Consider the following 11,867-nt stretch of genomic DNA (forward strand, 5'->3'; position numbering starts at 1 on the left):
ACAGTAAAAAATATTGTTTTGAATCATGGAATCCCTACAGTGTGGAAACAGGCCATTTGGCCCATCGAGTCCCCATCTTCCCTCCGAAGAACATCCCACCCAGACCCATCCTATCCTTGTAACCTTGCAATTCTCATGGCTAACCTATCTAGTCTGCACATCCCTAGGCACTATGGGGCAATTTAGCATGGCCAATCCACCCAAACCTGCACATCTTTGGACTGTGGGAGAAAACTGGAGCACCTACAGGAAACCCATGCAGACACAGGAAGAATGTGCAAACTCCACACAGACAGTCACCCGAGGCTTGAATTGAACCCAGGTCCCTGACGCTGTGAGGAGCTGTGCTAACGTCTGAGCCACCGTGCTGCTCTGTGTTAGCCAGGCAAATCATACCTTGCATAAATACATCAGGGTGATAGAACAAAATGCAGAATATAGTGTAACAGCTACAGAGAAGATGCGGGGAAAGATCAGCTCTAATATATGAAAGATCTGTTCATAAGTCTGAAAAGTACGGGGAAGAAGCTGTTGATTAATCTGTTGGTATGTGTTTTCAAGTTGGTACAGACAAACACATGGATTAGACAGCAGTAGAGTTTATGGAATAGATTTTCAATAATATAACATGAAGATTAGAGCCTGGTTTATCTCTGAATACTGTGTGTTGTAATATTTATGAAATACTACGAAATAAACACTGTTATAAAGAAGTCCAAGGCTGAAGACCTTGCCTTTTCCTCAACCAAACTGTCTTGATCCCAAACTCTTGGATGTTGGCATAAAATCGCAGAACAAAAGAGCAACCTTTTGTACATTACTGCATGTGGATGCAACATCATTGCAATCATATTGCAGTGTGGATGGAGAGTGAGGGAATATATCAAGCCTAGTGACAGGCATGCCATTCAAACAAATTACTTTGTCCTGGTTGGTGCGTAGCTTCCTTATTTTTCTTACACATGGTAAGTAATCCATCACAATCCTGATTTGAGCCTTGTAGACAGTGGGGAAGCTTTGAAGATTCAAAAGTTCATTATTTTTAGCTAAATGTACCACCTCTTCCCTGTTTTATGCAGCTGGTGCAGTACTCCCTCAGGTCAATAAATAACCCCCAAGAATTTGATTCACACTTAATTGAAAGGGAAAATGCATAAGGGAGTCTTTTCGTGCATGTTTCTTAGAATTGTTACAGTACACAGAAAGCCATTTGACCCATTGTGATCTGTGCTGCCCCTCCTCAGGAGCAATTCATGGACTGTCCACCCCCTGTCCTTTCTCCACATCCCTGCGCACTCCTCCGATTCAGACATTTAGAATATTTAGAAAATATAGAAAAATGTGCAAGCTGAAAAATGAGGTACTCTTGTCCCCAGCACCAGCCTTATCCAGCACTTGGTCCACATCGCTGGACAGACTTTTTAAATACTATAAACAAAAAGTGCTGGAGATCAGGGCAGCATCAATGGAGAGAAAGCAAGCTAACATTTCAAGTCTAGATGACTCTTCATCGGACTTGTCCCTGAGTGAAAAGATATTTCTCCTGTCTAATCCTTCCAGAAATCACTAAGTCTATTACACCCGTCAATGACCCTACACTGATTTGGAAATAGGCTGACCCCATCCACCCTATCCAAGGCCCTTCACAATCTTGTGTAGCTCAGTCAAATCTCCCCTCAGCCTCCTCTGTTCCAGGGAAAACACCTGCCTGATCCAATCTTTCCTGGAAATTATCCCGTCCTGGCAACATCCTTGTAAATCTCCCCGTGCCAACATCCCTCAATGACACCACTTTAGCCCATGGGAGTACACATACACACCAATCGAAAGCACTGGTCATTTTAAACATAGAGTAGAATTTTCAAGCCATGCCAAGAGGCGGAGACACAGCAGAGCCTGAAAATAGCACCCAGCTGTGCCAATTCTCTGATGCTGATGCCACCAGTGGCCCTTTTAGCAAAGGCAGATTAAATGTTCTCAGGATTCCTGACTGTCGACCCCTGGGGAGTGTGTGGTCAATTAGCCTCATTAAGAACCTTATAATGCCTCTTTAAGGAGGCTGATTGGGATTTTCCAGTTTCCCAAACCAACAAGGAGTCTGAGGCATGGTGACCCCTCAGGTTAAACACACCACCAGTCGTCTCTCTCTAATGAGAGAGCAGCCCTATGGCCCTCCAGAACAATGGTGACTTTACTGTAAGCATTGAGCACTCTTGCAACATAGTGGTAGTATCCCTACCTCTGAGTCAGGAATTCTGGGTTCAAGTCCCACCTGCTCCAAACTTGTGTCATGACATCTCTGAACAGGTTGGTTATAAAATACCTACAGGGAGCAGTTTAGCTGTCTGGAGGTGAGGAGATTTCATGGCAACATTAACAGGTCTGAGACAAGTTCTATGCAGGTAAATAAACTCCTGACTCCCCAAAGCCTGTCCACCATCTACAAGGCACAAGTCAGGAGTGTGATGGAATACTCCCCACTTGCCCTGGATAGGGGCAGCTCCAACAACACTCAAGAAGCTCGACACCATCCAGGACAAAGCAGCCCCTGCTTGATTGGCACCACATCCACAAACATCCCACTCCCTCCACCACTGGCAACAGAAGCAGCAATGTGTACCATCGCCAAGATGCCCTGCAGCAACTCACCAATGCTCTCTAAACCCATGATCCCTATGATTACAAAGGTCAACAGCAGCAGAAACATGGGGACACCACTACCTGCAATTCCCCTCTAAACTACTCACCATTCTGACTTGGAAATATATCTCTGTTCCTTCAGTGTCGCTGGGTCAAAATCCTGGAATTCCCTCTGTAATAGCATTGTGGGTATCCCTACCCTCAATGGCATCATTGACAAGGCCAGCATTTATTGCCCAACCTAGTTGCCCCTTGAGAAGGCATAGTGAGCTGCCTTCTTAAATCGCTGCAGTCATCATTTTGTAGCGCTTTCCCATATGTTAGCCGAGATTACACTTGTCATGGGAAGCACCATAGCTCAGTGGTTAGCACTGCTGCCTCACAGCATCAGGAACCTGGGTTTGATTCCACCCTCTGTCTGTGTGGAGTTTGCATGTTCTCCCTGTGTCTGTGTACATCCTATTCATGTACTTGTCCAAATGTCTTTTAAATGTTGTAACTGTACCTGTATCTATCACTTCCTTTGGCAGCTTGTTCCATGTACAAACCACCCTCTATGTGAAAAAATAGCCCCTCAGGTCCCTTTTAAATCTTTCTCTTCTCACCTTAAACCTCTAGTTTCTAACTCCCCTACCCTGGGGAAAAGAACTTTGCTATTGACCTTATCTATAGCTCTCATGATTTTATAAACCTCTATAAGGTCACCCCTCAACCTCCTACACTACTGGGAAAAAAAACCTGAGCCTTTGCTAACAACTCAAACCCTCCAGTCCCAGTAACATCCTTGTAAATCTTTTCTGCACCCTCTCCAATTTAATAATATCCTTCCTATAGCAAGGTGACCAGAACTGCACATGGGAGGCTGTTTGCCAGTAATTTTTATTTGAGGCAAGGTTGCATTATTATTTAAGTGATTTATGCCATCAATAAAGTGTAGCAGTGTTGTGTATATCACTTTGCATTACATTTCTATTACTCAGTGTGTGTTTTTACATTAATCATGTGGACCTCTTGATCAATTAGAATAATCACCCAGTACACTCCCGGGCCCATTGGTGCCGGATAATAAAAAGTCACATGATGGTATGGACTTTGCTGGAGTGAGAGTTACTTTGTCCTGTGCTAACCTAGCCTGACTGTTGGAAAATTGATGGAATCAGTGGTGAGAGATAGCAGGAACTGCAGATGCTGGAGAATCTGAGATAACAAGGTATAGAGCTGGATGAACACAGCAGGCCAAGCAGCATCAGAGGAGCAGGAAGGCTGACGTTTTGGGCCTAGACCCTTCTTGCTCCTCTGATGCTCCTTGGCCTGCTGTGTTCATCCAGATCTACACCTTGGAATCAGTGGTGATACTGGTTTTACACCCTGTCCAGCTTCATTCATTTTGCTATATGGAAGGTTTGAGTTATGAGGAAAGACTGGTTAGGCTGAGATTTTTTTTTTCACTGGATCTTAGGAGGTTGAGAAGCGACCTTATAGAAGTTTCTGAAGTAGTGAGGGGTAGAGATAGAGTTAATGGTTCAGAGATAGTGGGGACTGCCAATGCTGGAGAATCTGAGATAACAAGGTGTGGACTCACTTTCTGAAGAAGGGTCCAGAGCCGAAGCTTCAGCTTTCCTGCTTCTCTGATGCTGCTTGGCCTGCTGGGTTCACCCAGCTCTACACCTTGTTATCTTAGAGTTAATGGTTGTTGTCTTTTCCCTAGGGTGGGGGATTTCAAGACTAAGGGGCACATATTTAAGGTGAGAGGAGACTGATTTAAAAAAGACATGAGAGGCAATTTTTTTTTTACACAGAGGGTGGTTCGCGTGTGGAATGAACTTCCTGAGGAAGTTGTGGATGTGGGTACAATTACAACGTTTAAAAGGCATTTTGGATAAGTACACGATCAGGACAGGTTTGGAGGGATATGGGCCAGGAGAAGGCAGGTGGGATTTAGTTTGGGATTATGTTCGGCATGGACTGGTTGGACTGAAGGGTCTGTTTCCATGCTGTATGAAGTACATGACTCTATGAAATCTAAAAACAACTTTCCTGTAACTTCATGGAGTTTTCTATCCCCGGATCGGCTCAGGGTCCATTTTGGGTTGCAGTGCTTATTTGACTTTGCTAAGGGTTGCGGATTTGAGAATACTCTTTATTCCTGGTCGATTCCCTCGGGTGTACGTGGGATGTGCTGAGAGTAATTTCTCACAGATTTCACACTTGACTAGCCTGCCCATGTGAGGCCAGGCTCCAAAGACATCTAACCTACAGCCAGCTTTGATGTCGGGTGAAGTGATTACAAGTCCCACTGAGTACCACACTTCAACCTCTCTCTCTCTTCCCCAGATCACGTTTTATCAGGGTTCAGCTCCTACATGTACATTTTTTTTTCAGGCAAAATTGCACTCAGATGGATGAAAGGGCTGAGCTTTGGTCCAAACAAGTGCCTGTCAAAGACCTGTTTACACCAGTGGTTTTAAAATTGTGTCCTAGCCAAATGCAGAGGACATGCAGTATACTGTGATAAACAACATGCACCAAATCTGATTGAGCTGACCCCTAAGTACAGCATCAAGTAGGACTTTGTCTTGTGCTGTTCTAAGCACCATCTAATATTATTTAGCACAGCAGCGATTTTTCTTTTTGGAGCCCCTTTAACATATTAAAACATTCCAAGAAGCAACACAGAATCCCTACAGTGCGGAAAGAGGCCATTCAGCCCATTGAGTCCACACCGACCCTCTGAACAGCATCCCACCCGCACCCATGGTATCCCATCTTTACATTAGCTAATCCATCTAGCTTGCACATTCTGGATACTAAGGACAATTTAGCATGGCTAATGCACCTAACTTGCACATTTTCGGAATGTGAGAGGAAACGCATGCAGACACGGGAAGAATGTGCAAAGTCCACACAGACAGTTGCCCGAGGCTGGAATCGAACCCAGGTCTCCGGTGCTGTGAGCTATCATGCCACCCTCAACATATTGTAGGATTGAGCTTATTTTGCTATGAAACTTCAGAACTCAGTTGTCATACCTTTATCAGTTAAAATTGTGTTCCAATTGCTGCAGAACCACCAACGCGTGATGCACAAGTTCATCTGAATGTTAGCTATAGTCGCTTGTGAAAAGAGCTAGTTCAGACAATGTATAGATCCTTTTTTTGAAAGTTGTTAGAATATGGGTTACCTCAGGGAGGCTGCTAGCCTTTTAACCAGTAACGGCTGTAAATATGACAAGCTAAATAACCGTGCAATGGGACAAATGCACATTATTCTTGTTCAGTGCTCAATGTCACAACTTTTAGAAAGAATTGCAAACTTTTTACTATTCAGTACCTATGGGACCACGAGTGTGTACCGATTGGTCAGATATTCCAGTTGATCAACAGGTCCACATTATCACTGTAAAAACTCACACAAAATAATAGAAACATAATGCAGGGGGTATATGCATCACTGTTATACCTTATTTACAGCATAAATCACTTAAATAATAATGAAACTTGGCCTTAAATAAACTTACTGGCAAAGAGCCTTCTCACTTTACCAGCAACTGATGACTCGAACATCACAATAGATTGCAGTATTTGAGGAGAAATTGACTTGAAATTGAATGAACAGTTGTCATTACATGTAGCCATTTGATTGAACAAGTATATTTACATTGATGTGAATAAATTAAGAGCTATAACAATTGAACAGAATAATACATTAAACTTCACAGTATTTGAGGTGTATAATTTTTGCCTGTTTATTGAGAGTGCTGGTTCATAAGGTGCCGGTTAAAACAAAGTTTGCTGTACTTGATTGAACATTTGAAGTATCATAATATTCAAGGCTACAGGTCTAGTGTGGGAAAGTGGGACTATTGTAGGTAGTGGTGTATGCTTGCCAGTACAGTCGTGTTGAACTGAAGGGTTCCTTCTGTACTGTATGATTTTATTATGATTCAATGATGAACAAACAGCTGACAAACGCAAATCTGGAGCTGCCCTGTGTGACATATTCCAGGCTCAAGGTACCATCATGGAAGAACTGTTTGAGGGATGGCTGATCAATCAGTTGGTCAGAAGTGAAGTTTTAACCAATGCAGCACAGAGCCAAGCTGGGAACCGGGTATAAAATGGTAATTTGGAAATTACGAAGTATGCATGATGTTCAAGTGAAGATAGCAGATAGACTTCAATCAAGGGACAAAAGCCTGATCAGTTAGAGGTTGTGGACTGAAAGTGATCGTTAAGCACTGCCCTTTGCTAAGGCTTTATTGTAGAAAATTGAACAAAGTCTGTGACATGTGTGTCATGTGTCTAAACATCATAGAACCATAGAATCCTTACAGTGTGGAGGCAAGCCATTTGGCCCATCAAGTCTTCACTGATCCTCCAAAGACCACCCCACCCAGATCCATCCCCCTTCCCACAGTTATCCCTGCATTATTTATCCCTGTAACCCTGCATTTCCCATGGCTAATCCAACCAACCTGCGCATCCCTCGGCACTATAGCATGGCCAAAACACCCAACCTGCACATCCCTGGGCACTATAGCATGGCCACAACACCCAAACTGCACATCCCTGGGCACTATAGCATGGCCAATCCACCCAACCTGCACATCCCTGGGCACTATAACATGGCCAATCCACCCAACCTGCACATCCCTGGGCACTATAGCATGGCCAAAACACCCAACCTGCGCATCCCTGGGCACTATAGCATGGCCAAAATACCCAACCTGCACATTTGGACTTTTGAAATTAGGCGTAACTGTAGTTAATCACTGTCTTATTGTTAAATTAAAGCAAACAAATCTTACAGTTTGACACCAGCCCACATTGGGAGATATTAGGTACAACAACCAGTGGTCGGTGGAGGAAAGCGAAAGAGAGAGAGGGACAGAGAAGGACAAAACTCCTGAGCTTGGGTCTGAAGGCACAGCCACCAGAGGTGGAGCAATAAAAATTGGGAATGATCAGGAAGACGAAGTGAAAGATGGTCAGGTATCTCAGAGGGCGGTGGAGCTGGAGGAGACTGAGTCATACTGCCCATATGCTTGACACAAGATTCCGAAACCAAACCCCCAACTCTGAGCCTCGTCCAAGCGAATGGTTAACAAGAAGGCAGCGGAAATGCTTTGAGGGCAGCGTTAAAACCTCCCTGAAAAGCAACTGCAATATTCCCCTTGATACATGGGAAGCTCTAGCTCATGGCCTGCCCTAAACTGGAGAAGAAGCGCTCTCAAAAGGGTCAACAATTTCAAAAGTCTCCAACAGTCTCGAATGTGAAAGGAAAATGTAAGCACTGCACTCACAAACTTCAGCAAATACAGCCTGCCCCTCTTCGCAGGGTCCACACATCCCAATGTTGGACAATTTAATGAATTCAGGACTCACTAAAACTGGAATGGAAGATAAACACCATCAAAAGGAACAGTTTTTTATTCATTTATAGGACATGGGCAAAACTGGCTTGGCTAGCATTCATTGACTGTACCTTTGAGAAGGTGGTGAGCTGCCTTTTTGAATCATTGCAGTCCATGTGCTGTAGGCAGATCCACAATGTCCTTAGGGAGGGCATTCCAGAATTTTGACCCAGTGACACTGAAGGAGCAGCAATATATTTCCAAGTCAGGATGGTGAGACAGTATGCATCATCACAGGAAGCCATGCAATGTCATATGATCTTGCTTTCTCTTGGCAAGGTGAAGACATAGTGAGACTCTTCCTAAATAAAGTAATTATTTTCTTTAACCCAACAGACTTTGTACATGTTCTTTTTATTATAGATTATGGATTAGACCCAAGCTTTCAGGGTGCCATGAATAGGTTAGTGTTAGGATTATGATTAGATCTAGGATTAAAATTAGGATTCAATTTAGGATTAGGGTTAGGGTTGGGGAGACATCATTTTAGTTCAATTCTTAGAGTTGTTTTTATGGTCTTGGTGCAGGGAGGTCTGGAGGTTTGTTTTTGCATTAAAAAAAATGTAGAAGCAAAATGAATCAACGAACTGCAGATGCTGGAAATCTGAAGCAAAACCAGAGAGAGCTGGAGAAACTCAGCAAGCCTGGCAGCATTTGTGAGGAGAGAAAAAGATTTAACGTTTCAAATCCAATAACCCTTCTTCAGTTCTGATGAAGACATCTGACCCAGGGTAGCATGGTAGCTCAGTGGTTAGTGCTGCTACTTCATGGTGACCCAAACCTGGGTTCGATCCCAGCCTTGGATGGCTGTCTCTGGGGAGGTTACATGCTTTGCCCGTGTCTGTGTGGGTTCCCTCCCACAGTCCAAAAATGTGAACTGTCCGTGCTAAATTGCGTTTGTTGGTCGACAGTGATGTGGTGGGCTGAAGGACCTGTTTCTATGACTCTAAGTAATCATTCCAATTTTCACATTTGGAAATTGTCACTGGTGGAAGAATAGGAAGTTGTGTTTTGACCATAGTGAACAGGGATGTACGGGCTACGTGGTTTAGTCAGGGAAATACAGGGTTTACAGGATATGGTAGGGGTGTGGATCTGGGTGGGATGCTCTTCAGAGGGTCGATAAAGACTCAACGGCCTGCTTCCACAGTGCAGAGATTCTATGATCATGTAGACTGCAGGAGTGTTGATAGCAGATCAAGGGCAGGAGATCTTTCTTTTTGTAAGCGATGCTGCTCAATGCTGAATTTCGGGATCTCATATGTTTGCTCTGAAGTTGAAGTAATAGTGGGCTGAATCATATCATATCATAACTGAATAACATGGGCAAGAGTGAGAAAGTTGGGGGAATCATGTGAGATGACCAGTGAGGAATTTCGCGATATCAAAACAGCGTCCCATTTTCCAATCAGGCTTTTGATTGGCAGGAGTCTGGCTGGTGGGTGTTAAGAGGCCTATTTTCATACATTAACTTTCTCTTTACGACATCTTGCATCAATGCAAAACACAACTTCCCATTCTCCCACCAGTGACATAGAGCAAAGAAACAGGCCTTTCGGCCCACCATGTCACTGCTGACTAACAAACACAAACTGCATTACTCCCTGCATTTGGTCCATAGCCTACTTTGCCCTGCGTTTTAAGTGCTCATCCAGACAATTCTTAAAAGCTACAGGAGTACCTGCCTTCACCACCCTCACACGCAGCACCTTCCATATTTCTACCACCCTCTGGGTGAAAGAATTTTTCCCAGATCTCATCCAAGCTGCCTCTGTGCCTGGTGATTCCAGCATTCTGTTTCGACAGCCGCCAGTAACCAACATCGCAGGGCAAACGGCATGGGCAGCTGAACATAACAGGGGCCAGGGACAGAACCTATGCTGGGCATGTGTGGACTGCCAGCACTTGACTGGGTGCATCATTGGGCTTTAAAGATGGTGCCAGAAACCCCAAGAGGCCCTGGCATTGGCCAATACTTCCACCAGTGGCAAGGGGTAAGATGCGATGAGTGGGGCACCAAATGGGCGTAGTGCCAAAGCGATGAGCCAAGTTTGGGAAGATGGCATGCGAAAGCTCGCCAGGGTGTGTGGAAAGAAACCCTCCATAAAACTGGCCAAAATTGGCACTTAGCCAATTTCTGATAAAACTCGGCCTCAGTGAGTTTAGTTTGCAGTTTATTGTTGGTGTCTCAGGGAGCTGAAGAAAAGTGGTTTGTGAACGTAGAGAAGTTTGCTGGAAGACAGCCTGTTGCAGCTGTGCCAGAGCACTTGGCAGTTAGTTAGCTCTGTCGGCTGGGCAGCTGATTTGCATTGCAGACTAATGCCAACAGCACGGGCTCAATTCCTGTGCCAACTGATGTCACCATGAAGGTCCAGCCTTTTTAACCTCACCCCTTGCCTATGGTTACCTTTACAAGTCTTGCCTCATGCCTCTTCAATTATTTCGAACCCAGTTGGAATCTGAGATTGGTGATTGAGAAAGAAGCAATACTCAAGAGTTAGGGGACAGAAAATTACATATGGAATTGGGAGGTTAGCAGGCAGCTGACTAGATTTTTAGAATATCTATTCTGGCACTCATGTCCAAGGCAGCTGTGACTTGAAGCCAAGGCTTCAGGCCCAGAGCTAGGAATTCTGCCACTGAGCTACATGACCCTTCCCTCTGCCTTCTAATGCATGCTTCTTATATACCAAAAATCATACACATAGCAGTGATTGGTTCTATTTGTGCTACTTCTGGAGGTGGGATTGTCAGGAAGAGTCTATAACATGACAAAGGGTGGCATGGTGGTTCAGGGGTTAGCACTGCTGCCTCACAGCGCCAGGGACTCAGGTTCAATCCCAGCCTCAGGTGACTGTCTGTGTGGAGTTTGCACGTTCTCCCCAGGTGTGCATGGGTTTCATCCGGGTCCTCTGGTTTCCTCCCACAGTCCAAAGATGTGCAGGTTAGGGTGGATTGGCCATACTGAAGTGCCCCATAGTCTCCAGGGATGTGCAGGTTGGGTGGATTGGCCATGGGAAATGCAGAGGTACAGAGATGGTGTTGGGTCTGGGTGGGCTGCTGTTCAGAGGGTCAGTATGGACTTGATGGGCCAAAAGGCCTGCTTCCGCACTGTGGGGATTCTATGAACTCCCTGAGAGCAAGGTGATGGGAGAGAGTGATTTTCAACCTTTGCCAAATGCTACTCGTGCAAAAGTTGACTCGCAGCTTTATAACAAAAAGCTTAGCCAAAGAAATTCAATCTTTCCATGGCCTTATTTGTTATACAGCCCTAAGATCATAAGCGTGTGGGCAGTTCAGACCACTCAGACTCTTGAAATTGTTCCACCATTCAGTCAGATACCCACCTACTCTCAATAACCTTTTACCCTTTTGCATGCTGAGAGTCAATCTATCTAATCCTGCCTTAAAATATTCAAAGGCACTGCTTTTCCACCCTCTTTGAGGAAGAGGGTTCCAAAGACTCTCAACTGGATGTGAGAAAAATATCCTAAGCTCCGTCTTAAGAGGGTAACACATTAATTTTAAACACTAACCCTCTAGTTTTAGATTCCCCCACAAGAGGAAGCATCCCCTCCACTGTTAAGTCTCCTCAGAATCATATATTTGCAATCAAGTTACCTCTAACTCTTCTCGACTCCAGTGGGTACAAGCTTAACCTGTCCCAACTTTCATCATAAGACAACCCTCCACTCCCTAGTCCAGTAAACCTTCTCTGAACTACTTACAATGCATTTAAGATAACAAGGTGTAGAGCTGGATGAGCACAGCAGGCCAAGCAGCATCAGAGGAACAAGAAAGCTGACGTTTCGGG

General features: G+C 44.6%; 1 protein-coding gene across 1 annotated transcript in view; it reads left to right on the forward strand.

Moving 5' to 3' along the window:
* Positions 1–10,057: 10,057 nt before the first annotated feature.
* The window catches only part of LOC125487292 (zonadhesin-like), a 12,376-nt gene continuing 10,566 nt past the window's right edge, over positions 10,058–11,867 (forward strand). Inside the window, exons 1-2 of the mRNA XM_048618231.1 lie at positions 10,058–10,135; positions 10,246–10,326. Of these exons, the coding sequence (XP_048474188.1) occupies positions 10,058–10,135; positions 10,246–10,326 (159 nt within the window). The remainder of the gene's footprint in view (positions 10,136–10,245; positions 10,327–11,867) is intronic.

This window comes from Rhincodon typus, chromosome 39, assembly GCF_021869965.1.
Source record: "Rhincodon typus isolate 14 chromosome 39, sRhiTyp1.1, whole genome shotgun sequence".
NCBI lineage: Eukaryota > Metazoa > Chordata > Chondrichthyes > Orectolobiformes > Rhincodontidae > Rhincodon > Rhincodon typus.